The 25,781-nt window shown below is 45.8% G+C and overlaps 1 protein-coding gene across 7 annotated transcripts in view; it reads left to right on the forward strand.

The window, feature by feature from the left end:
- THRB (thyroid hormone receptor beta) overlaps positions 1–25,781 on the forward strand; it is a 341,636-nt gene that overhangs the window by 241,474 nt on the left and 74,381 nt on the right. For 6 of the 7 annotated variants that reach the window (XM_028518289.2, XM_028518287.2, XM_028518284.2 and 3 more), the window contains exon 3: positions 7,910–7,973. The exons of the other annotated variant lie outside the window; for it this stretch is intronic. In XM_028518289.2, the coding sequence (XP_028374090.1) occupies positions 7,952–7,973 (22 nt within the window). In that variant the 5' untranslated portion in view covers positions 7,910–7,951. The remainder of the gene's footprint in view (positions 1–7,909; positions 7,974–25,781) is intronic. 7 annotated transcript variants of the gene reach the window in all.

Genomic DNA, 25,781 nt, shown 5'->3' on the forward strand with positions numbered 1-25,781 from the left:
TAATGTTTAGACAAGGCCGACTGTGCCTGGGAAGGAAGTGTGCGTGCCTGTCCAGCAGCAGGGGTAGCCTACCGAGAGGGCACCTCCGTTCCTCTAATGTGTTCCCAAATGCTTTAGGCTGTGGCTCCCCACGTGTGATTCCTGGGGAGTATGGCCAGATCACCTGGGAACTGGTTAGAAATACAGACGCTCGGACCCACCCACCCCACCCCCAGGCTGGCTGAGTGAGAATTTCCAAGGGAGAAGCCCAGCAGCCTGCTTTCACAAGCCCTCCAGGGTTGAGATCCACTAGTTTAGTTTGTGTAGCTTTACTGTTGCTTACAAGTCAGAAATGGAACAGGATGGAAAAGCAGGCAACCTGGCAGTTACAGATCTCCTCGGGTAAGTATCATGACATATTAAATATCTCTTGCTTATTTGTCAGGTTTTCACCTAAGATATTATTTATCAGACCAACTTCTCAACTACCTGTGGCAATCCCATAATTCCCAGTGATAATGGATTTATTGCATCTGCCTTCTTGGATGATGCAAGGGCTGTGTTCTTGTGCTTGTTAGAGACTTCATCGCAACCCTCCCATACGGTAGGGGCCCAGGAAGAACTTCCGAATGATGGCCAAGTCTTATTTATCCCAAAGATTGGCTTCTGTCCCACTGCAGCCTCTCCGTGTCTCATTCTCTTACTCTCTGCTCCACAGCAGTAAGCCAGGCCGACTCACTTGGCTGGGTGAAGTGGAGAGGTCAAATTATGTGGCCGTGGTCTCGCAAAGAGTGAGGGGTGAAATGAGATGACGTAAACCACACCCTCGTACTTTTCACGGATTCCCAAAACTGCTTTGGCCACGGTTCCCAAACTCTGTGCCAGGGCACTCTGGGAGTGTCACAGCAAACCCGTAGGAACAGAATGGACCATCTTTACTTTTTGAGGAAAATGCAGCAACAGCTGCCAGACGCCACACAAGAACTATTTGGCCATTTGGGCCTAATGACTTAATAAGTAGAATGTTTAAGCATTTCTTTTGAGCCAGGGTCACTGTGGGAAAAAATGACTGCAACGCGAAGGGTGCCATGACCTGAGAAAGCTGGGAATCTCCATATTCTAGAATCACTGCCCCCAGCAGGAGGTGTGTTCTCACTGTATACCTTCTGGTCAGAACCCTACACCTGAGCCAGAATATTTAAGGACATATACATTCTATGTTTAACTTAAATTTCAGGGGGGAACGTGACAAGAGAATTATAACATGAATTATACATGGATCTTTTAGGGCCTTCTTTTCTTCCTTAACCTTCCTACGTAGATCCACCCAGGCCAGTTCCCTAGCTCTTCCCTTACCTGTGGTTCCTTTGTTTTTTGTTTGTTTGATTTTTTAAAATAAGAACCTAAATTCTCAATTGGTGCCCCCCACCCCAGCCTTTTCTTTCTTTATGACCTAAAGGATTAATTAAGTCTCACAAATCTGAGTTAATAGTGGCTCTGGTGCATTCCTGAAAATCACCTCTAAAACCGATCACTGAAAGACAAAACCTAGGCTGTGTGTGTGCTGCAGAATGTATGTGACACCTCTCAGAAGACTGCAGAAGTGTGCCAGTAAAGTCAGCCAAAGGGACCTTCGTGGAGCAGTTTCCAACAAGAAGCCGACAGAGGGGAAACAGACTGTGTAAAGTTTATTCGGAATATTTCTGTAGGAGAAATATTCCGTGCAGTCCCCCTCGCCCACCCGGCAGTTGGCATAAACACCTATATTTATCAGGAGAATTTTATGTTATCTTCAAGGAATTTTAGGGGCAAAGCAGTCTTGCTAACACCTTCCTTAGGAAGAGTCTTCTCTTTATCCCAGAGTTAAAAAGCTGCAAGGAGCTCACCGTGGATTCTAGAGGCAGCAAAGCATTAGCTCGGTCTGGGCCAGGCCAGCGCCCCGGAGTGGGCATAGCCCGGTCAGGTGGTCAAGTGCTAGCGTCTTTTCTCAGGAATCTGTCCTGGGGTGGGGACGGGAGTGGGTTCTTGTTTGTTGTTGTTGTCTTACTCATCACCCAACACTTCTAAGAAATCAATAATCCATCATTCGCTTTACTTCTAATGTTTTATTTTCCTATTCTTGTTTGTTGTTTTTCATACACAAGTCTCAGTGAGTCACCTAACCACAATTACATATTCTGGCAGCCGGTGGGTCTGTGTGGTACCCTCAGTCCTCGGAAGCTATTTCACTCCCCTGACATGATGAATGTGTTTCCAGCAGCCCCTGCAACACACACACACACACACATACACTCAAAAGCATGCACGCACACGCACACACTATTTTCCTTGGCACGGGAAGCTACCCTGCTCTCCACCAGGTGTCAGTAGAGTCAGTTTTAACTGCTTGCTTTGGCCAACAGGGCATCTGTTGTAGTTGTTTCTCCTGCTGCGTTACACGGTTCCTCAAACCACCCATCTGCTCCCTCTTAAGAGACTAGCTTCCATTTCTTAGAAGCATTCAGAGATGATAGTCCACCTGTAGAGAAAGGTAGCTGCGAGGAAAACATGAAGGGAATAGGCAGCCAAGTTGATTCTTTTAGAGTTGGTCTCATAGAACTTTCACATTCATCACTGGCTTTTTTCTCGACTTTTCTATCACTGTATTATGTGGGTAGAAATCGTTCCAAGTTTCACTCAGTGTGACAATAAATTAGATGTAGAAGATCATTTTAGGTTCACAGGGAGCTCATTTGCTTGTTTGAAAGCCCACTCTGACCCCGAGAGCCCCATTCCCCCATTGCTAACATAGTTGTCAAAGCAGAAACAGGAATTTATTCAGACCATAGCCCCAGAACCCTGCAGGGGAGGGTGGAGGGTTCTACCATGTGTTGTCAAGTGCTTTTGCCCTATTTCATCCGCACGTGCTCTTCATAGTGAATGACCTTATGACATCCCCTGTGTCGTTGTATTAGTCAGTGGCTGGACCCATGCCCTTCCCATGCCATGATGACTATGCCCAAAAGAGAAAAGGAAAAAGAGAAGGGAAGAGAATGAGAAAGGAGCAATGATTTGGCGGGGACACGGGTTAAGATGAAGAGTAGAAATGAGCCCCATAATGAGATCGCTGAACTAGAATTAAAAGGGATGGCTGAAGTGGAAGTAAAGATTAATCATTTTGCCAAGAACAAAATAATCAGCCGCAGCAAATTAAGCTCAAATTCAACCACAGATCCTCCTTGTATCATCTCACTCCCTCAAGGCAAAACACTTACAGTGACTGCTGAAAAATCTGAAATGCAAATGATAGCTTTGTCATTCAATAGTCATTTGCCGCAGTCTCTTAAGCGGGGCCCTAGTTTCCTGCTGCGCCCAGCAGAGGAGTCTGACCCCGCCTCCTGATCTTCGGGCTGCCCAGGAAGCAGGAGGTTCCTGGGTAGACCCTGCCCATCTCACCGTGCCGACCCCTCAGGCTACATGCCCCTTTCTCCTGAGAGAGCCAAGGGAAAGCAAACTAAGGAAGGTGACCTTGAGGTGACCACAAACGCCTTCTTCAGAAAGTGCACGTAGACATGTCAGGGGGTGGGGAGGTGCAGTGTTTCATTTTAATTAGAATGTACAGACTGCATAAACAATGACTCACTAGGTCCATACGGAAAGATTTTTAAGGGGTGATTTTTGCGGTTGTCCCTCCAATGCCATAGTTTCTACTGGGAAAAGGGAAACACAAGGGAACAACAGGCATGCAGCTGGGGACAGGGGTGGGCAGTCCACGGTGCACTGCATCTTTACCAGATGGAGTTAGGGCTTTCCTCTCTGGCCCTAGTCTGTCTATCTTTGTGACCTTGAACTTGCAGACAGGAAACAGCAATGACCCCACGCAGGGGTGCCCCAGAGGGTTAGCCACCTGAGGGTTCCTCCCCCACACTGCGGCAAGGTGGTCTTTAACGAATAGAGGCATGCCCTTAAGGACCTTCCTGGCTCCCCAGTTCCCACAGGACAAATCCACCTTTATAGCAAACTTTTCAAGACCCTACACCATGTGTAGCTTCATTCTTGGCCGCTTCCTGCCCCCTCCCCGCCCCCCAAAATCATATATCCTGTGCCAAGCTGCTGTCCCTTTTGCTCTTCTGTGGCTCATGAGCCACGCCTTTCATCCCAGAGGACGGCTCAGCCCTGAGTGTTTCTCAGCACCGCCCGCCGCCTTGGCCCATGGCATCTGTGCCTTGTATTTTTAACTGCTCCTTGCCAATAGGTTCTGCCTCTTCAGGCAGCTTGTAAAATGGATTGTAAATCCCTTGAGGCCTGAGAGCCTGTGGTCTTAACCTATTTGCATCCCTGGTGTTTATTCCCGTATTAAATGTTCCTATCACATTCATCACTGTCTCAGTATTTCTGCCTCCTAAATGTCACTTGAATCCCACCACCCCCACGGCCACCGCGGGAGTTCCCGCCACCCTCACCTCTCCCCCAGACCTGCCGCGGCCCCCAGCCTGGTCTGCTTTCACTCAGCAGCCACCGAGAAGCTTTAAAAACTTAAATTGGATCATAGTGTTGCCTTGCTTAAAAGCTGCAGGACTTAAAGGAGTTTCCCAGTTTTTCTAGACAAGGCTCATCTGGCAGAGTAGCCCACGCGCTTAGGAACACAGGGGCGAGCGTAGGGCAGTAACTCGTGGCTTGGGGAAAGGCCCGCTGAAAAAGAAAAGCCTTCAGGTCCAGGGACGCCTCTGCTGAGAAGCCTTTCCAGATGGCCCCAGGAGGGAATGGCCTCTCCCTCCTTGGTGCCCCAGTCTGCTCGGACAAGACACCTAAGGGGGAACCTATACACCTTCTGGCATTTTGTTTTTATTGTGATTCTATCCCTCTGTTAGACTGCAAGCCCCTGGTGGATGGGCTGGAGTGCTACCTTTGGACAAAACCAAGGGCAGTGGCTGAACAGCTAGGCCCTCAATCAAGGCCTCACAAACCGGCCAACTAAATGAATGGCTCACGTGAAAGGGATATTGACCGTTTCAGGAGCACTTGCATGGGAGAGGAAACTGAATGGCATTCCCCTCCTCGATGTCCTGGGTGCTGAAATGCTGAAGCTGTTAAAGGGCCCTCAACCTCGAAGGGCCTGGTACCCAGACCCTCACTGGATGTAGCTGAAGACTTCCCCACCTGTTCTAACGAATCACCTGCAGACCTGCGGTTCGCCCTTCCTGGGCAGAGAGTTCATTGCCGATCTCTCATTAGTGTAGTGCCCCCTCCCCCTTCTAACACATCCCCACCAACCCGTCCTCCTCACTGTCCTACTCAGTGAAGCTCTTTGCTGTGTTTGTTGCCTTCCCTGGCAAATGCAAGAGCTCCACCTTCTTTAGGGTTAAGCTCTTTGGATTTTGTTCTCTCCTTTGACCCCACGAGCACCAGGTGAGCCCCAGGCCCCAGCCATGCCTCTGGAAAGGACCTTCTCCGCTTCCCATAAACTATTAATTTTATACTAAAGTTAATAGTAGAGTGAAAGTAATACTAGTATACAATTAATGGTATAGTAATGGTAAGAATACAATAATGCCGAAGTACTAGAGTAGTAAATAGTATTATTACCCAGGGTACATAATACCCAGTATTATAAGCGAAGGAAAACAGTGGTAAATAGGCAGATCAAAACTAAATTGTGCGGTGATAATGTTTTTTAGAGCCTCAATAAGATTTTTTTCCTGTCCCTGGATTCTTTCTGCCTCACACATAATCCCTTCCTATAGCTCATATGCCTATTTCATTGAGATTTTGTAAACAAAGATGCTTTCAATTCATGGTGGAGCAAGAACGTAACTAGAATTTTGTCACTCTACCTTCATACCTTTTGTGCCAAAAAAAAACACAAGACTGTTCTGACACATTTGTATTCGTGTCGCATTTTAATGTCGGTGTATCAGTCAGGATTTGTTTGGTTGCAAGGGGCAGGACACCCGAGCAGAGCTGGCGGAGGTAACAGTGGAGGCCTGCTGTGCTCAGAAGGAGTGGAGGAGCCCAACCCTTGCAGGAGCGAGAGGGACATAGCCGGCCCGAGGGAGAGCTGAAGCTGGGTTCCCTGTGAATGCCAGATCCACCCCCTTTCTCGCCTTCACTCGGGCGTTGTCCATGTGGCTGAGAGAGGCGTGGGACGAAATCATTTTTCCTCTCCCTCTCTCCTTCTCCCTCCGTCCCTCCCTTTCTCTTTTTCCTCTCTCCAAACATCCAGTTGGGCCAAAGGTGGAGCACTGTGAGCCCTGGGCTGGCCCAGCTTGAGCCAAGTCCCTTCCTGTCCAGACATTCAGGAGCAATGTCATAGGAAAACGTGGCCACGGCCACGGGGTGGGTGGGGGAGGTTAGTGGCAACTGAGTTTCTAAGAAGGGCAAGAGTCTGAACACCCTATCATGTAAGTACGATCTGAGCTGTCACCTCCGGGTATGGCAGAAGCTCTCACTCAAACCCAGCTGAACCACCGGTGAGTGAGGGCGCAGCAGAGAGCTCCTGGCTGGCGACCCCTGAAGCGTCAAGTCAGCAGCAGGAAACGCATTTTCCTAGTAGTCAGTATTCATCTCTCCCACCAGATGCCCGTTCAGGGTGCTTACACCATCCCGATCGACGTTCATTGATTTTGTTTTGTTCAGTTATTCCACGCGTGTTTGTCGAGTGCCTATTAAGTATCAGACATCCTACTTAATGCAGGAGATACAAACATAGCAAAGACAGTCTCTGCCACAGAGACTACAGTCTAGTAAAGGGCGGCCATGTGACGTCCACAGGTGTGATGAGAACTGTGACCCAGGTATGAACTCGGTGCCCCAAATGTGAAATGTGGAGATAGAATGAACAGCCATCTATAAATCCACATTGTAACTACCATGCATATACTTCCTCTTCCGAGCACGCCCCCTTCTCCAAGCCCGTTGTGTAAGTGCTTCCTCCCCATCCCGTGGTTCCGTGTGCAGGGCGTGTTACGTACGGTTTGCCCAGTGCGTTCACTCACATGGTCTTTACACCTCAGACACGTCAGCCTTGTGAAGTAAGTAGAGCGAGTATTATTTTCCACCCTTTGCACACGAAGAATTGGAGATTCCAGGGCTTTGAAATGGGCTTGTCGTGATCCCACAGCTAGTATGTGGCGGCATCCAAACCTCAAACCTGTGCCCCGGGGCTTCAGTGCCGTTCCTAAGCATGCACACCGCCACTGTCTACCACTGAGCGCAGAAGCCCCTTCCAGAAAAAGAACTCTAATTCTGATCTACCTCCAGCTACATCCGGAGGACTGGGGCCACGTGCTCCCCGGCCATCTGGTTCCTCCACCTGTGCATGTTTCCTCAGCATGTTTCCCTCCGTCGGGTGGGACTACTGCTGGTCCCTGATGCCCACAGCGCCGCCACCCCCGACTGAGGCCGAGTCCTGCCTGTCACTCTCTGATCTCAGCAATGTAGTGGGGAGGGAGGGAGTTTGGCACTAGGGGGACAGAACGTCACAAGTGGGACAATGAGAATACGGATTTCCACTGTCTAGAGCAGTACGTCTAAGACTAACTTGCACAGCAGTCACCTGGGCATCCTTTGCAAATGCAGGGCTGATGGCGTATGTTTGAGGATGGGCCCAAATTTTGTAACAGGCTCCCAGGCGAGGCAAGGATCCAGATTGAGACGCAAATACAGACATCACAGAGACTCCCGGGGAAAGTGCCAAGTCAGTGGCTGGTAGCTTTCTTTAAAACTTGCAAACAGACATGTGATCCTGATAAAAACATTATTTTTGAAAAAATCTGTTTCTGTAAGGAACCCTGAGAGCTCATAGACTTACACCCATCCCCGAGCCCCTGAGCTTCAGTTCCCCAGTTCTGACTGGGGAGTCTCAAACTGCTGACTAATGCGTGTGGTGGTAGTTTCGGTGGGAAATGCAGGGTATAACCTGTGCTCTTTCTTCTTGTCTTTCTCTCTGTAGGAGATGTCAGTGACAGAAAGGGTCCAGAATGATCGCTAACCTATGACTCCCAACAGTATGACAGGTACCTGTACTTTTTTACATTTTCTGCATGTGTGTCTCCATTTCGGTTCCTCTAAAAGAGAAATGTAAGGTGTCTAGAAGGCCAACCTGAGAGTCTTCGCAACAATGATTTCCAAACCAACAAGTGTTATTCATTGCAAACGCATCCTGGGAATACATCCCTCCAAATAAGCTTCTGGATTCAGAAACTGGGAGATGTGTCACCACCGCTGATGTGAGGGGGAGGACACGATAATTCACTGTCAAAAGTTAGGCTGTAGCCACGGTATGGACCACCCTCACACACTAAACCCATTCACTCTTTGCATTCGTTCAGACCAAGATAATAAAGGCTCTACACGCTTATAGACCAGCGTCCAGGCATCTTTCCCAAAGTGGGCGGTTTTGGTCCATTCAGCAGTTTTGTCAGCATGGAGTATGATTCGATTACATAAGGTAAGTGAGCTAGAACTCTTAGCAAGGGGCCAAGGAGCAACAGAATGACCCCCGAGGAGCGTAAGGTTGCAGGAGCGTGACCTCTCTGCACAGCACGCAGAGCATGAGCTGCAGACCGAAAAGCCCCGGGCGGGCCGATGCACCCGTGCCTGAAGCGGACTGGGTGTGCAACAACCTCTCCTCTCTGCGAAGAAGCCCCTCCTCCGCTCCTCGGCCTTCACCGACAAGCAGAGATGCAGCCCAGTGTGGCCAGAGATGCTGAACTTCCAAAAGACATCCAGGTCTTAAGAAAACTCTCCCAATTATAAATGGAAGCAATAAATGTATAAACGTATCAGAAACTCGTGGGCCAGTAAAACGTCTGCTGACCAGAATCAACCCGTGACTGTCCTCTGCCATCCCCCTGCCAGCCCAGCACCAAGCCCATGACGGACGGTCCTTTGGGTTACCACAGCGGGAGGGCAGGTACCCGTAGACTTGGCATGTCTCAGTGCACCCTCACTTTTGATAATCCATTTATGTCACCTCCCTACCGAGTGACAAATAAATGTACAGAGCACTTCCTCCCAGAGTTCATTCCCCTGTAGAACTGAGACATTGGAGCAACTGAAAGTGGCCTCTCTGCCTTCTGAAGTTTACAAGCCTTCAGTAATGGCCATGACCTTACATCTCCCGGCACCACGGCCCCGCCTCTCTACCCATTTACACTTGAGTTCCTGGCGCCTGGGGGAGCCAGCTCGTGATTCACGCCCTTAGGAAGTGAGGGTCTCAGAACCACCTTCTCATCTTAATTCTCATTAACAACCACTGAAAGTACGCACTCCCGTTTCTATTCCACTGCCAGCCTGGCCAATATTCTCCCCTACTTCAAGTTCACACTTTTCTATGTCATAAACCTGCTCAGTCAATGGAAAATTCCTACAGAGCGAGCTTAGCCAAGCCTCCATGTTAATGCTGCTCTGAACGGGCCTCTCCACCAGCACTGATGGCAAAGGCTTTGCAGCCCCAGGTGTGTGTGAGCACAGATGCCAGACAGCAGTGCAGAACACCAAGGGAAAGTGGCCCCTCTGACGAGGGACGGTGTGGGGTCAAGTGCTACACAACAGTAGCTCGTGATAAATTGCCTCCCTGACTAAGCCTCCAAAGTTACAGCCTCAAAAAAACGTACCCTCCTGAGACATATGAACATGGTAAAACTTGGCATAAAAGTGGGTGATCCAATGGGTATTTCTTGCTCTGAAGTCGGTTCTAGATAAAGTACTGAACAGCCATCCCAGATTCTTACAGAGCAGGGGCTAGGTAGTAAACATCTCTGGCTTCACATGCTACTCGATTCTGCCGTTGTAGCATGACAAGCCATGGACCATGTATAAATAAGCAAATGGGCTTGGCTGGTTTCAATAAAACTTTATTTACAATACAGGTAGCTAGCCAGCTTTGGCCCAAGAACTATTGTTTGTGGACCCCTGTTCTAGAGTCCAAGATAGTCCAGACCATCTTGCTATTGGGCAGAACCTCCCAGACCAAGTCAGCTGAAGTCCAGGACTGAGCTAGCCTCTGGGCCCACTCCTGAACAATCCTGGACAAGGCCATCTTTCAGCCAGTTGTGTGAAAGCTGGCTGCTTTCCTTGAAGGCTGGGCTGGAACCTCAGCTGCCTCTCAGGGGAGTGGGGAGTTTTTGCTTCCCAGCATTTGCTTCATGAAACTCACAGTAGTTCTATTTTCAAAAGGAATCTACACTGTACACATATGTGCTCAGTATATGTTAACAGACTCAGCTGAGAAAATCGTCACTTTGGATTCTTTGTGGATGAAGTAAACGTGCCCTTTTCCCCTCTCTCTTTTGCTGTGGTCCCGGACTACGTGTTTATTTTAAGGAACCTAAAGGGAGACCATAATAAAGTTGTAAGACATCAGAACTAAGCGCTTGCTTTAGGAGCATAATTTAAAGGGTAAATATGCACAGTTTCTCCTTTGAAACACATACTAGGTAATATTATTGTTATGCAATGCAGAAAATCAGTTAACCTTTATGAAGAGAAAACTATTGTTTTAAATGAACAGGGAAAAGGAACACAATCTGCTTTCCTGAGACCAAGCAAAGCAGCATTTTCACAGAAAGAGCCACCTCAGACACGATGCTTATTAAAGTTATATGTTTTATAGTAACTCAAGTGGAAAATTGTTTATTTTCTGGGGCTATTTAATTTCAGCTATGATGGAGTTGGATCGTGTCAAAATTTTCTCATTGATTTATTTCACCTAATTTGAAATTAGGACTGTATGAAATAACTCACTGAAAAATACTGATTTATAAAGAAGAATGTAAGAAAGCACCTTAATGTATTTTATCCATCCAGAATTAAACCCTGCTTCCTAGATGATGAGGGGAATTCTACTAACATTTATGGCATTATGATGAGCTCTACTTTGCATAAAACCATGATTCACAGCATAAAGGAGTTTGCTCTAAGCTATGAATACCTAAAATGTTAAATGGTGAAGTGAGAGGCCTTTGTGGCTAACAAGGAAGCCAAGAACTCATACCCTCCAAACGTGCCCAAAAGGCCACGCACAAGGAGGGTCTGCTATACTGGCACTGCGCCGGGCATCGTGAAATCATTTTATATAAAGAGAGTCCTGTTGCGAAGTTGTCTTTTGTTGTTTTCTTTCTCTCAAGGCGTCACTGTGGAGTGCACTCCAGGTAGCAGGGGAGGGATGCGTGCCAGGATGAGAGTGGAGCTTTCTCTGTTGCTGCCCGAGCTGCTGCTCCAGCGTGCTCACGGCCATCCTCGAAGCTCTGCTTGCTGGTGTGCTTGCTCGGGTGGGGTTTTGGTTAAGCAACGTGAAGAATGACATAGGCTTTGTTTAACTTACTATTTCCCATTACTCTCGAGGATAAATACTTTTCATGTAACTGAGCAGTTAACTAATTGTCTCGATCTGATTCATGTCAATTAAGTGAGGACAATTAATCTCTAGTTTCTCTTTCACTTTGGACTAGATTACGTATACTTTACATTTGAAGATGCATAAATCCACTTCCATGAAGTAAGAACAACACACCCATGCTGGGGTGCACAGGAAAGGGGCCCTGGGGATGCGGTTGTTTTGAGACTATCCTACTAGCAATGTTTCAGTCAAAAAAACAGTTAATTTGGGAAAACGCAGTACTTTATTATAAAGCCCATTCATTTGCAAAGGTGGCTCTACAGGTGTTCCTTGGGCATTTCAACTGCTCCTTAAGGACCATGTCATTCCTTCAGAAAGAGAATCACAAGCACCTGTCCTGCTCAGTTGGTTAGATTGTCGTCACAAGCAACAAGGTTGTGGGTTCGATCCCTGATCCAGGCACATACAGGAATCAACCAAGGGAATGCATCCGTAAGCAGAACAACACATTGATGTTCTCTTTCTATCTGTCTTTCCTTCGCTCTCTCTTTCTCTCCCCCCAAGTCCAGTTATCTCTCCCTTCTTCGCTAATATCAAGAAGGGAGGGAGGGAGGGAATCACGGGTACTTACATACGACAAACCTAAGTGGAATGTCTTTTCATGGGATCAGAAAGGTGGCTGACAGTAAAATAAAGCACACCCAAGTATAACTAATGTCAAGAGTGTACATTAGTTATGTGTCCATTGTAAGGAATACCAGATGAGGATTTTGTTCATGGCGACTTAGGAATCATCAATCAGATACAGGAACCTAGAGATAGGCCTGTGTTATTAGGCAAGTAATCTAATGAACTGCTGCATTGAACATGATGTGCTCCTCTGATGTTTCCTCAGGACCAAACCTGCTAAGTAAAAGGAAATGCTAGGGCAGAGGGACTGAACGTCTTTAAAACCTTTTCTGTTGCAAAATTGTAACCAGATTAGGGGACCACTTGAGAGACACCCATCAGCAGTGTCCATTTCATCACATACTCTCCAACTTTGGATTTTGGAGGGGTAGTTTGTTTTTCATCCTCAACCAAGAACATTTTGTTCATGGCTTTTTAGAGAGAGAGGAAGAGAGAGAGGAAGGAAGAGAAAGAAACGTCATCTCTAATGAATATGTGATGCTATTTTGCTTGCAGTGAGCCGAGAGTTGTTTTCCTATGCTACCACCACCTGCCACACCCCCAGCTGGAAAGTCCCAGGCTCATGTTTTATCCATCTTGGCCTTTGGTCCCAGTCTTGGCCACGAGGACATATTCTTGCTGGGAAATCTGGCTGTGCTGCAGAAGGGATATGAGTTGGAAGCCCAGCTCCCAACATGGTAGAGAGCAGATGCATTCCCACCCCAATGCTGACGCTGAGCTGAGAGTCCCTTTCTCCAGCCCTCACATTTTGCACATCAGTAGCCAAAGGCCAGTGTGCTGAAGTCATTTGCCCAAGGTCACCACAGTGAATGGTTGAGTGTTTGGACCATCAGCTCCCCCTGCAGCTGCCACTAAAAAGAAGTTTTTAAAAACCACTGGTTTCCCACCATTCGATTTCATTCTGCTCAAACTGTGGCTCCCCATTTTCTGCCAAGACCTGCTTGCTATTCTCACCACCACCACCTCGCTTGAATCCTTTGGTTTCAAACATTTTACTTGCCAAACTGCATTTACTAAGTAATAAAATTCATTGCCTATGTTTAGTAATCAAAAGCATATATAATCTAATATTTCTGATGAGCAGGATGAAATGACCGATGCTCCCACACTACACAGACATATAGAAAAATTGCTATGTAGTTTTAAAAATCAGAAGGCATACAATTTTTCATGAAAGTGGCATAGGCTGCTTCATATCATTGTATAATTTCCCTTGGGTCTTTTCAAACTTTGTAAATTGCTCATAGTTTTTCTCAGTACTATTTTTATGGACCTCCACTTAAGGGCTATTTGCATGAGAAAATTCTGAATATTCTGTGCTCTAATTTTCTCAGCTCTAAGTAGGAGTTATACTTCTACAATATTTAGCTAACTAGAACTGTAAATGAAGCCATCAAAATTCCAATTACTGCTCGCACTACCTTTAATCAAAAAGTCTTTCAGTATTATTATAAAATCGTTCTTCAAAGATTATATCTATGTAAATGAATATAAAAGAGCCTATCATAGTAATGCATAATGAAAATATTCATGAGAATTTCAATCATTTGATCCTGCACACCAAATTAGATCAAGAAATCATTGGCATAAATCAGAACATTAGTAAATTCTTTGAGTTTTTTTCAACAGAAAATCATAATTAAATTTAACATGAGAGAATCTAAGATAATGGATTCTAGGCATAGACACACAACTAAGAAACAGTCTTAACCTTTGAGGAGCTCACAGTCAAGAGATACCACAATTTCTGAACACATCAACACATATTTTGTTAACATCTAAGAAGACTCGCAGAGGTTTGGAACTAGAAGAAACTAAGAGACCATCTGATCCAACACCCTGAAACTGCATGTAGAAAAACTAAGCCCATAAACTTAGACTAATCAACATGCTTATGGCCAAGCAGCAATGCACCACATAGGTATTTTTTCTTTTGATTGAATTTATGGGGGTGATTTTGGTTAATAAGATTATATAGGCTTCAGGTGTACAATTCTATAATACACCATCTGTACACACAGATATTTTGTTTGTTCTCGGTGATTCTTCACCCCTCTCACTTTTTAAGCTTCCACTGACTTTGACTGCATTGACAAAGGATTTAATGATATAAAAGATAAGAACGCTATTGGGCATTAGGAAGGGCCCATTAGTAAAATAATGCTCTCTTCTGCAACAAACTGAACCCCAAAACATCAGTGACTTCATACAAAAGAATTTTATATCTGACTCTTGTTGAGTCTGGTGTCACGTGTTCTTGGTTGGAGGGTGATGTTCCGTGTGATCACCTGGTGGCCCACATCCCTTCCTTCTTACATCCTCATTCATCTCTAGGACTTAAGAATTTTTTTATTCAACAGGAGAAGGGAGGAAAGCAAACAAAAGGCTATATGAAGTTGTTTTATGGGCCAAGCCTACAAGTGGTGCCAAATGCTTTTATTCATACCATTGGCTAGAACTCAGTCACATGGCCATGTCTCACTGCAAGGGAGGCTGGGAAATGCAGTCTAGCTGTGTTCCCAGGAAGTAGGGAACACACAGGTGTTGATGATGAATCTGTGTCACAAGTGGCTTTATAAATGTAGGATAATATTATGGAAGTAAGCGAGGTCAGGAAGGACTTGGTCTTTATATTGGAGTCATCTTTTTATTAAAAAAATATGTCTGTTACAGCCTTCTGAACCTTCTTTGGGTAGCATCAGCATCTCTAGACACAGCTAGGATTACTGATTTTGCCTAGTTTCCAAGTTGCTTCTAGAGTTGATGTGGTATAGTTAAACAAACAGACTTTGGAGTCATGTGTCCTTGGAATCAAATCCCCACATATTAATCCTGTGAATTTGAGCACGTTGCTTAAGCTCTCGGAATCTCCATTTTCATATTGTAAAATGAGGACAGAAAGCATCTTAGAGCTGTGGTGAGGCTCTAATTAAATCAGTCAGTAAACATGTACTGACAGCCTCCTATGTGACAAGTCCTGGGGTACAATCTAGGGAAACAGCGGAGATTAAAAAAAAGGTACAGAATCTGAATGAATAAATATGTCACAGTCATTGTCAGCAGCAGGCACTCAATAAACGTGAGTGTTCCTGCCTCCTTCCCCTTACCACCTTCCAATGCACAATCTGCAAATTTGGTGTGATTTCTTTTGGAAGGGGGGACGCCCTGCATACCTAAACTATGAAGATAGGATTATCCCTAGAAATTCCAAATAGATAATTTAGTGAATAATGACACATCTGAGCAGTTGAGGGGTCAAGTGGAAAATGTCTCGAATGTTCCTGTTGCTTTTCGATCGAATTGACAGGGTGAGAATTCTATGAAACATGTTTAATGTGCAAGGGCTTAAAACATAATGATTTGAGCTACAAACAAATACTGGTTCAGTTCCAACAAAACTAAACAGAGAAACATCAAAGCTGAGCACCCTCTTCAAGGCTGGTGGCCTTGACATTGCAGATCAGAGGAAGGTCTTCAGCAGTGGAACATGGGTCCCTGAGGGCCAGAGGGCAATGTGGCTACAGTGGCCTCTCCTGATTGCTGATAGGTCAGGAAGAGCATGCAAACCCCCGACAAGAAACAAGATGACAGTATCCGCATCCCCCCCTCACCCCCCAAACTGCCGAGGCCTTGGTCTTCTGGTTTCTTGAGAGACCCCAACAGGGAATCTTCACCTCTCCCTGGCCCTTCTTGACTCCTTGTCTCTTGGCTCTTGTTTTATTGCTTCCTATGATTTCCAAATAGGACAGAGGAGCTTTATATTTGTTTAGTTCGAAAGCCTGCCTATATTTTTAATACTCGTGTTCCATCTTTTCTATGAAACTCTGTTTTATTCTCTTTACTTGCTTTATCTTTTTCTTTTAAGTGCCAAATAGGGTGGGAGGGGGACAATGATGAGGATGACATCAGGAAAGTATACACCATCTTCACTTCAGTTATCTCTGCACCAACCATTTTCAATGCCCCCAAACCATATCTTCACATTGCTGACCCCTTAAAATGCAACGGAAGGGCCAAGGGCACAGGCCTGGGATTAGATCCACTTGGGGTCCAGGGGGGCTCTGCCTCTTTAGGTGTGACCTTGGGTAGTTGCTTTTCCTTTCTTAATATTCGGGGGGGGGGGGGTTCATCTGCAAAATGGAGCTGATCTTTATTTCTCTCAATATTAGTGCAAGGGTCAAAAGAAATAATGGAATGTGCTTAGCACCATGGCCAAAACATTGCTAGCCTCAAGCAATAAATGATAGATGCAGTCATCAGCCACCCCCATCTTCTCAGTATCTCCAGGCCAAATGCACCTCCCCTGCCAGGAAAGCTTAAGGAGACAAAAGCAGCTGTCCTGTTATCTTGTCTCAAATACAGAGGATGGACCGGATACATTCTATAACCAAATGCCATCCAGCTCTCCTGAATGACCTATTTCATAATTGAAGAAATAGCTATAAGTGTGACTCAGAAATGGGTCTCCGGTGCCACATTACAGATCTAATTCTTGAAAACTGTCCATTCATTTTGAGTATCCCTTTGGGGTGTTTGTGAAAATCTATTACTCAGGCTTCTAGAATCCTTTTGCTGCTGGCCCACCTCCACAATACATCTAACTACATCATTCCCGCCTTTACAGATAAGTCTTGCTACGAGAAAACTCAGGATATATTGGCCAGGCCTGTGATTGGCTTCATCTCTGTTTTCAGGCAGGGGCAGTTGGAGCCATAGTACATTTCCTCTCCTCTCAAACTACGCAGTTCAGAGTATGTGTAATCGGGACCTGCCTGAGATTCCAAGTTTCCAAAATTAAGAATATGCTGTGCTTTCTGACCCTGTCAGGCCCCAACCCATCACAAGAACTTTCCATGTGTCACACATTGGTTGAAGAAAGGCCTTTCATCTCCAGGTGCACTAACCAAGAGGACAAGAATTAAATAGGCCAGAGTATGGGGCTCCTGGGCCGGGCTCAGTGGGGCCCCATCTGATGATGATTTCACCAAACACACTTCCTAAATAGTCTTCTCCATTCACTGTCCCTCTCCTTCTCTCTCTCTCCATCTAAGGGTCTGTCTACCCGGCACCCTTACAGATTTCACCACTGTCCTCCACTCCCTTTGCTCACATTATACCATATTGCCAGAATTGCCCATGAACCATAGAATACCATCATTCACCACTCCCCAGGGCTGCTTTAGAAAGTCTGCCAACTATCTTGGCATAAGGAATGATCTGAATGCTTCAGCCCAATACTATTTTATCCTAAGTAATCAGCACTGTCTTAATCTTGATGACAGATTATTGGTACAAAAGGCAGGGGTTGCTAGTTCTGGAAACAAGGAGCTTGCTAGATGAGGGCTACCTGACCTCACCGCTTCATGCGAAACTGTCTCAGCCCTCCCTGTGTGGGGGGAGAGGCTGCCGATGGAACTTCGTATTAGATGTCAACACATCTGTGGGGTCCAAGGCTTGGCTTTGCTCATAACTGTCCATATGGCCTTGATTGAATGAGGCCACTTTCTTGGGCCTCGATTTCCTTTTTTATGAATTAGGTGTTTGAACTCGTGTGAGCCCCAAGGTTTCTGTAGCCCCAACTATTCTCTGAATTTCACTACCCAGAGCCCATTGCACGGGGACCAGTTGAGCTACTTAGTTTGCCTCTGAAAACTCAGCACAGACCATGGCTGCACCTCAAGCCACCATACATGCCCCTTGCTGATGGTCAGAAGAGCAAAGGTCAAGTGGGAACAAGGTAAAATGATTCATGAAGCCAGCCCAGTGTGAGTTTGCCAAGTTAGGGTCCCTTTGGTTTGGTTTCATACACTGGCATAAAGATCAAAACCTTATGTTTCCATGTCTTAAAATGAGAAGAAATGACTCTAAAGCTCATCCCCACTGCTAAGTATTTTGTTCATGCTGTCTCTGGATCACTTGCTTTAAATAAAAGCCTACTCAGTATGCCATCCTAATACAGGTCCACGGCGGCTCACGGAGAGAAGACAGCCTGGGACTGAGGGTAGCAGGGACATTTCAAACACCTAACAAATGGGTCCTATAGTAACAAAACCTACAAGTCATTATTGGTAATAAAGAAAGTAAAGAAGGTTCATTTGCGGCACAAGAAGTTTCTTTCCTTGCTGGAAAGCTATTGTGATCAATGCCAATTACAAATGATTGATTGTAATAAAAAAGTAGTAATGATTATATTGCAGTGAAACCACATCACAGATTTGCTTACACATGTTATGACTTCAAAGAGTGAGCAATGCTTTGTGAATTTCACCAGCTTCCCATCTACAAAAAATAAGTGTCCACGTTATTATAGCGCCCTCGCTAAAATTTCACAGCTTGGAGCTGAGTTGAAATTAAAGTGAGTCACTTAAAACACAGGTGTCCTGCTGGTGCTGAATCTATTAGTCACTCCTGCCTCAGGGCGTATTAATTCAATCAGACTTTTCCTGGAATCAGTCCCACTGATAAGTGGGGAGGAAATGAATGGCAGCTGTAAAGGAGGAACTCCAGTGCCCGGAGGTCAGAGTATTTTGAGTCAGAGGCCCTGAGAAACTCACTCACCTCACAATTTTGCCTAAGGCAAGGTTTCTCAACTCAACATTATTGACATCTGAGGGTGGACAATTCTTTGTTGTGGGCGGTGCTGTCCTGTACCTCGTAAGATGTTTAGATCCGCATCTCTAACCTCCACCCACTAGATGTCAGTAGGGCATGCGTGCACTCGCACAGCGCGCACACACACACACACACACACACACAAATTATAACTGCCAAAAAATGTCTCCAGACATGGCCAACTGGCTCCAAGAAGGCAAAAAACAGGTTGAAGACTGCCAACCTAGGGGCAAGCCCGCAGACTCTGTGATAACTGCAGCCTCTCTATCTCCTTTAGAATCACTATGTGGATCCGCCCACCTCACCCTCAGAAGAGGTAACGTGTAGCAATGGAATTTTCCCTACAGAAGCTCCCTCCTCACTTTGACAGTGTCCTTCCCCCTTCTCCCCTTTTTCTCATCTCTCCAGGCAAATGTAACCCTAGAATTGAGGCCGTTGTAATGAGACCATCCCATGAAGCACACAGCCCGTTCTGCTCGGGGTAGCAAGTTTGGATCATCTCATGACACCTTTCGCTTACACTTGCCACATTGTTCTAAATAAACAGCAAAGTGAACACACAGACATCGTGCTTTTGGGTGGAAGAGGCACTTTGGTACCACCGTCCGGTAGCTCAGCTCCCTCTGCAGAAGTTGTCATCCGCAGACACATGCCAGACACACAGAATTAACTGCTAACAGCACAACAGTTTTTCTTTTTTGGTTACTGTTGGGTCAGAAAATATCTCAGGCCAGACTTAAGCTGCGACTTTTTTCCCCACAAATCATGCCTTTCAAGTCCCCGAGCATCAGTGTTCTTGGACGTTGTTGTTTCATGGTTGAAATCAGACAAACCCTTTGGACATGATGTCCTTCTTACTTTTCTAAATAATACGCCCTTCGACCCCACTCTTTTTGAGGAGAGATTTTGCTTCCTGAAACCAAGTTTCCTAAGGAAGTAGATGGAACTCTTTCCAAGCAGTATTTGTGCTAAGAGATGGTCCATCAGAATTCCATAGGACTTCCCATGTGCCATCGGGACAGCGGGGCCCATGCTGAGGAAGACTCCAGGCACAGCAGCGTTCCTTAACTAGCTTTGGGACTTGTGGGCAAATGGTTTATTGCTCTGGGCTGCCGTTGTCTTGTCTGTGGAATGTAGCATAGTAGTTACGAGAGCAGCTTTCCATTCACTCTCTGTGACTTTGGGCAACATCTTCAGCGCCCTCGGCCGAAGCTTCCTACCTGTGAAATGGACTAGCAACAACACCTTCCTTCACAGCCACTGTTATAATGCGTAAATAAAACCCCGATGCACCACGCCTGGCACACAGTAGGCCTTCTACAAAGGTTAGCCCTCATTATCATGAGCTCAAAATGAAATTTTCCTTTTGTGAATGCCAAATAATTTAGTGGCCTTTTAAACGTTCAGATGGGCAGCTAGAAAACAAATTAATTCTTTCTTAGCTTGGTTGTTTTAAATCATTTTGCTTATTTTTGCCTTTTTTTATAAGTGTTTCAGCCACTTAGAGGCAGAGCCTGTACCATCATAAACATTAACTTTCTGAAAAATCATCACCAGCAGCCAGTGTGGGAAACAGAATCACTCTGTGCACAGCTGTCTCTCGTTTGATAAATTTACTGGAAGAAAAGACATTTTAATTAGAAAAACAGCCCTTAGTGTTGAGGTATAGAGTGAAAATGTCAGAATTTGAAAGGGTGTTGAGACTGAGAAATAAGTCCTGGTTGTATACTAAAAAACCATATGTTTTCAATTAAAAGATCAGAGGCCAAAGAACCGGAAGACCCATCCCAGCTCTTCTTCTATCTGGGTTACTTTGCATGAGAAAGTGACCTCTCTGTGCTTCAGTTTTCTGTGTTTCAAACCTTTCACTGTGTATTTTAGTCCCCAGAACTTACTTCTTTTTTCCTGCGATGATCAGCTGAGTTATTTGCGTTGACTTCCCATAGACAGGGAATGGCGACTGGTTGGCTAGACCTCCTTGAGTTCAGATCCTGACTTGAGCATTTAGTCCCTGTGTGACCTTGGGCACATTGTTCAACCTCTCTGTGCCCCAGTTTCCTCATCTAAAAAAAATGAGGATACTCTTTCTACCTCAGATGACACCTGTCATATAGGAAGCAGACATTAAATGTTAGCTATTTCTTTTATTATTTTGTCAGCTGTCTCTAGACAGGGAACCCTTAAACACATGAAATTATAATTCAAATTCTTGGTGTCTGGGGGTTTTCCATTTCAATGAACCAAATTTACCAACTAACCATTTAGGAAATAAATACATCAAATGCCCATCCTTCTCACTTCCCTAACCTGCAATCCAACAAACCCTCCTTTGCCTCTGATTCCTGAATAGGAAAAGTCTCCTCCGCGTAGTAAATATTTTAAATGGGGCAACCACACATTTAACAAATTCTGTCTACTTTATGTGGAGACCGTATCCCAAGACAGGGTCTCAAACATCAGAGTGCCCGTGAATCACACAATGACCTTATTAAAATGCAGATTCTGAGTCACCAATTCCAGGGCCAGAATCCCACGTTCCTAACAAGCTCCCAGGTGACACAGATGCCGCGGGTCCTCGACTGCACTTAGAAAGTCACAGGTCGTTTGGGGATGGAGGGCGCGTGGGGGCACACCTGACCCTCATTGGGGCGAGCAGGTTGGAGAGGAGCAGGCCTGTGGGGAATCATTGCCAGACGCCTCCCCAACCCCAGCCTCCCCAGCTCTAGCTTAACTACAAAGTTTAAGAAAAAAAACAAAAAGGTATGAAAAAGACAGCAGAAACCCCACCTACTTCTCTCCATTCTCCCAAACGGTGAAAACATCATAGAACAGACTGCACCGAACAGTTGACCCTTCTGCAAGGCTGAGTTGTCGCTCACAGCCCTGCAGGTGGGAAACACTTGAATTCTCCCCACCATTTCTGCTGCTGGGCCCGGACCTCTGAGGGGCCCATGCTAAGCCAGACCCTCCCAGGGAGCATCACACACCCTACCGGGGCCATGTCACACCACGAGGGCCCCATGACGAAATGTGTTTTGGGTGTATTTAGCAGTGTTCTGAGGGCCCGGAAACAATCCCCAGAGCTCCTTCTCTCAGACAACCGCTCGCCTGTCTAAAAGCTCGCCTGCTACACGATCAAGAGTAAGGAAGAAGCACATACGTGGCAGCATTTCCACTCCTGAACAAAAGGAAAAGCCGGGCTTCTCCAGGTTGGAGTGTTTGCTCCCCAGATGAATTCTGCATTGATCTCAATCCTAGTTACTTATTTACACAACAATATATATGGAAGATGGCAGCGAGATTCTAGGAAAACCCAGAGGAGGGGAATCTGTGGGCCTACATGTTGCTCTACTTTACAGACGCCGGCGTATATTTTTATGCAGTTTGTTAATCCCCAAGTGTACTTCATGGAAAGAGGATGTGGGCTTTGCGGCCAAGCAAGGAGACTCCCTTTATGGTGTGATGTATAAAATGGATCCGATCGCCTAAAAGCCACACTGTGTCTTTCTCTCTGAGAAACTGTAAATCTCAAAGCTTGTTCTTTATCCACCAATTATGCCCCAGTTCTGGTTTCCAAAGTGAGAAAAGATTCACATGCATGTCCTATTTTGAGAAGGGGAATCTCACTTTTGGAAACATAAAATGGGGCCACTCTTCTAAGCTACCTTATGTTTTTTAAAAAAAAAAATGTGGGTTCAGGCTGGCAACAAGAATAAACACTATGATCCGAACTTTCATGCAGGAGAAATCTAATCCTGGCAGTCAACATCTGTTCCCTTTTATGCGCATTTGTGGCTCTTCAATATGGACATTTCTGTGACCGCCGTAGCTTTTCTAATATCCTAAATGGAATCTCAGTGGCCTTTAGAGTAATTACCTCAAAGGTTGAGTCATCCGACCTGAGGCTTCTCTGATTAAATCGGTATGAATTATGGAAAACCAAGTGGCCGTTCCTAGGGGAGGATTCCATTGTGTCCTCTGGAAAGTACTTTCCCAGTCTTCGGGGCCCTGGTCCGTGGTTCCAGCAGTCAACTTGTTCGTGTGTGGTTAAATAATTATTACAAGGTCTTGCTCGTGAACTTGGTCACTGCCGCGCATTGAAATTCCAAGTGGAGTTTCCACCATGATCTTTTAACTTCGTTTAATGCTAAACTTAAAATAGATTAATATGCATTTCAAGGTTTTACACACATACTTGTAAAAAAATTTAATGGTTTTAACTTATTATCGAGAGATTATCATTGTAGTGTCTAGTTTCAGAATATTTATTTGAGGTTTCTATAGCTATGATGATTGTTTTTCACTTGGATGGTGGTTGCCTAATGGAATAGACAGGAAAACTGGAGAAGTGGGAGCAGCCAGATAAGGAAAAGATTTGTTTCTCTCTTAGCAGCTCCCAGATCTCACTCACTTAATGGACTGAGAAACCCTGCCAGTGAAACAAGAGAAACCCTCTGTGATAGCAAACTTAAATTCATCTGCACACAGGGACAGAGAAGGCCAGTCTCAGCAAGAGGGAAAATAGGCAGGTGCCCAGTGAAAGAAAGACAAAACCATACAGCGACGGAAGGCAGCCTACCTGACAAAGAGGCTGATTTTGCAAGGCTAGGACTACAGGCAAATATGTTTGAGGACACATTTCATGCAACCAGACAACGGCTGAGCGAGGGCCTCAGCAGATCCTGGTTTATAAAGTCTTGGGAGTAAAGCAGTGGAGTCGTTCTCCAGAAGTGTGCATCCCTGTCGGAATGTTCGAGCACATTGCATGCCCCTCAGTATTCCACCCATCCATCTGTCCATCCCTCCATCCATTTGTTCATCCATCCATCCATCCATCCATCCATCTGTCCATTCATCCACTCATTTATAAATTTTCAAGTAAAATAAAAATAAAGAGTTAGTGTCACCTTCTCAAACCCCAGCATCCAGTTTCTTTAGAGACCTGTGCTGCAGATCTTGAGGTAGCCACAGACACATAGCCCTTGGAAAGAGGAGGAAGCAAAGGAAGAGAAGTTTGGGGGAAACCATATGGGAACCTAGAGAAGACGGTGAGCAAGGGCACTTAGCTGAGCGGCGGGAGGATAGAACAAGGACAAAAGGGGAAAGATTCTCTCTGCAATTTCCATTTCCCACGGGGCTGACAGGAGAGGAAGGGAACTGCTGAGTTTAATGAAGTCCACTCCAGGCAGTGAGCATTCCTGAATGGACCAGGCCCCATGCTACATGCTGGGTTCGTAGCTCAACAAACCATGGTCCCAGCTATTAAGGAGCCCACAGACCTATAGGCGAATTAGTAATTACAGTACATTGTAACACATTCTAAATAGAAACACGAGAATCAGTTAACATCCCTCCACCCTTATTTTCTCATTGGTTCTTGGCATTGTTATGTAAGCACTCGTAACTGTAGGAACTGAGAGATGGGGAAAAAGGGTGTGGACACCATTGACATAATAGAGGCAGAACCTGGCACGTTCTTGCCTTACAGAAGGGATAGAAACTTATGATCCAGAAGCACAGATATTTAGGAGAGAAATCCAAACAGGGAGAACCATTTGCCCAAAGTCCCACAACTAGTAAACGGCAAAGCCAGGATTGGAGCCTGACCAGCAGAGCCCACGTTCTTGTCCGCCGGCATGCTGTCCTGCCTGTAGAAACCAAGGCAGTGTCCATGTGCACTAGCAGTTTTGGGAAGGTCATACTATTCATAGCAGAAAATCTGCATTGAATTAATTTTAGTAGTAACCAGTCCTTCTCGTTAGTTACCAGTGGCTTTCGGATAAGAAAAGGGGCATAGAGCCTATGCCAAAGATGTTGTTTTCTCTTTCCAAAATTACTGGATTATTAGGGGACAATCAATATTAATTAGGGTGTTGTGCTAGGCACTGTGAGGTGGCAGTGGTGGTGGCCAGCCCTTGGGCAGGGGGACAATGTGTTTGCCTCACCTGACCACTCTGAGCCTCACTCTAAACCCCACTGTCTCCGTTCAGCTCCCCCCACCCCATTGCTCCTGGGACAGGGCCAGCCTAGCTGCCCCCCTCACCCCGATTGCCTGGTGTCACCCCCCAGAATGAGGAAATTATACATGCATGCAAATGATTACATCACGAGGTTAAGAGTAGCGCATTGAGGGAGGTAGATACATGGAAAGTGTTACGGGAGTTTGGAGAGTGGATGGATGCTTTCAAGGAAGCTCACACAGCCAGCTGGGCCTTGAAGGCTGAATAGGGATCAAACCTCTGTCCTCATCGTTGTGTCGTCTGACTCAGCATGCTAAGCAAGCTGGGTGTGACGGTAGGCCAGCAGGAAAGGAAACGCCCACCTCATCTAAACACCTCTCCCCGTGCCTCGCAAGGCAGGCGGGAACCCAATTCTAGACATTTGTTCCTTGGGCCTGGCCCTACGCTTTCCAGGTGTCCTTTCTAAAACACAGCTTCTGCTGGGAGGGGTGGGTCCTCCCAGGCTCTCAGCCTTCCCATAGTGATGTGAAGCCATTGATCAAACTCCTTTCTTTTAGAGATGTTCTTTGACAGTCAGGTTGAAAGGAGACCTGAGTTTGGAGGACTTGGCAAAGGAAAGAGGCATTGGAAGCGTAGATGACGAGTTCACGCTTCATGAGGCAGGCGCCGTCCCAAGACCTTTGTGTGCATTAACCTCTTTAATCATCACAACAGTAGGTCCTTAATCTCACAGACGAGGACACTGAAGTAACAGAGAAGTGGAGGAACTTGCCGAAGGTCACAAAGAGATTTGCGAGTAGGCGATCTGCCCACGGAGGGGACTGAGCACCCACAGGACAACCTGAGAACAGCACGTACTCACCAGGAGGGAGACAGGAGATAGGAAGGGGGTCAAAAGGAGGCGAGAGGTCATCCAAAAGAACCTGCTCTATACACAGATTCTGTTTAGGCCCCGGTGGGAATGGTGGTGGTGGTAGTGGTGAGGGTAAGGGAGCTATATGCAATAAACGTAATTTTTTATTAATAAAGTAATTGTTTTATTAATAGTATTTTTTCCTTTGGGTAGAAAGAGAAATATATGGCCACCTGCATAATATAGATCAAATAGTTACAGCTGTATCTACGCCTGAAGAGCACTTAATTACAAAACACTTCTACTTACATTCTTTCACTTGACCCTTATTCAAATCCCATGAGCAATATTGGGTTGCACTTTTACA

The sequence above is a fragment of the Phyllostomus discolor genome, chromosome 7 (assembly GCF_004126475.2).
Source record: "Phyllostomus discolor isolate MPI-MPIP mPhyDis1 chromosome 7, mPhyDis1.pri.v3, whole genome shotgun sequence".
Taxonomy (NCBI): Eukaryota; Metazoa; Chordata; class Mammalia; order Chiroptera; family Phyllostomidae; genus Phyllostomus; species Phyllostomus discolor.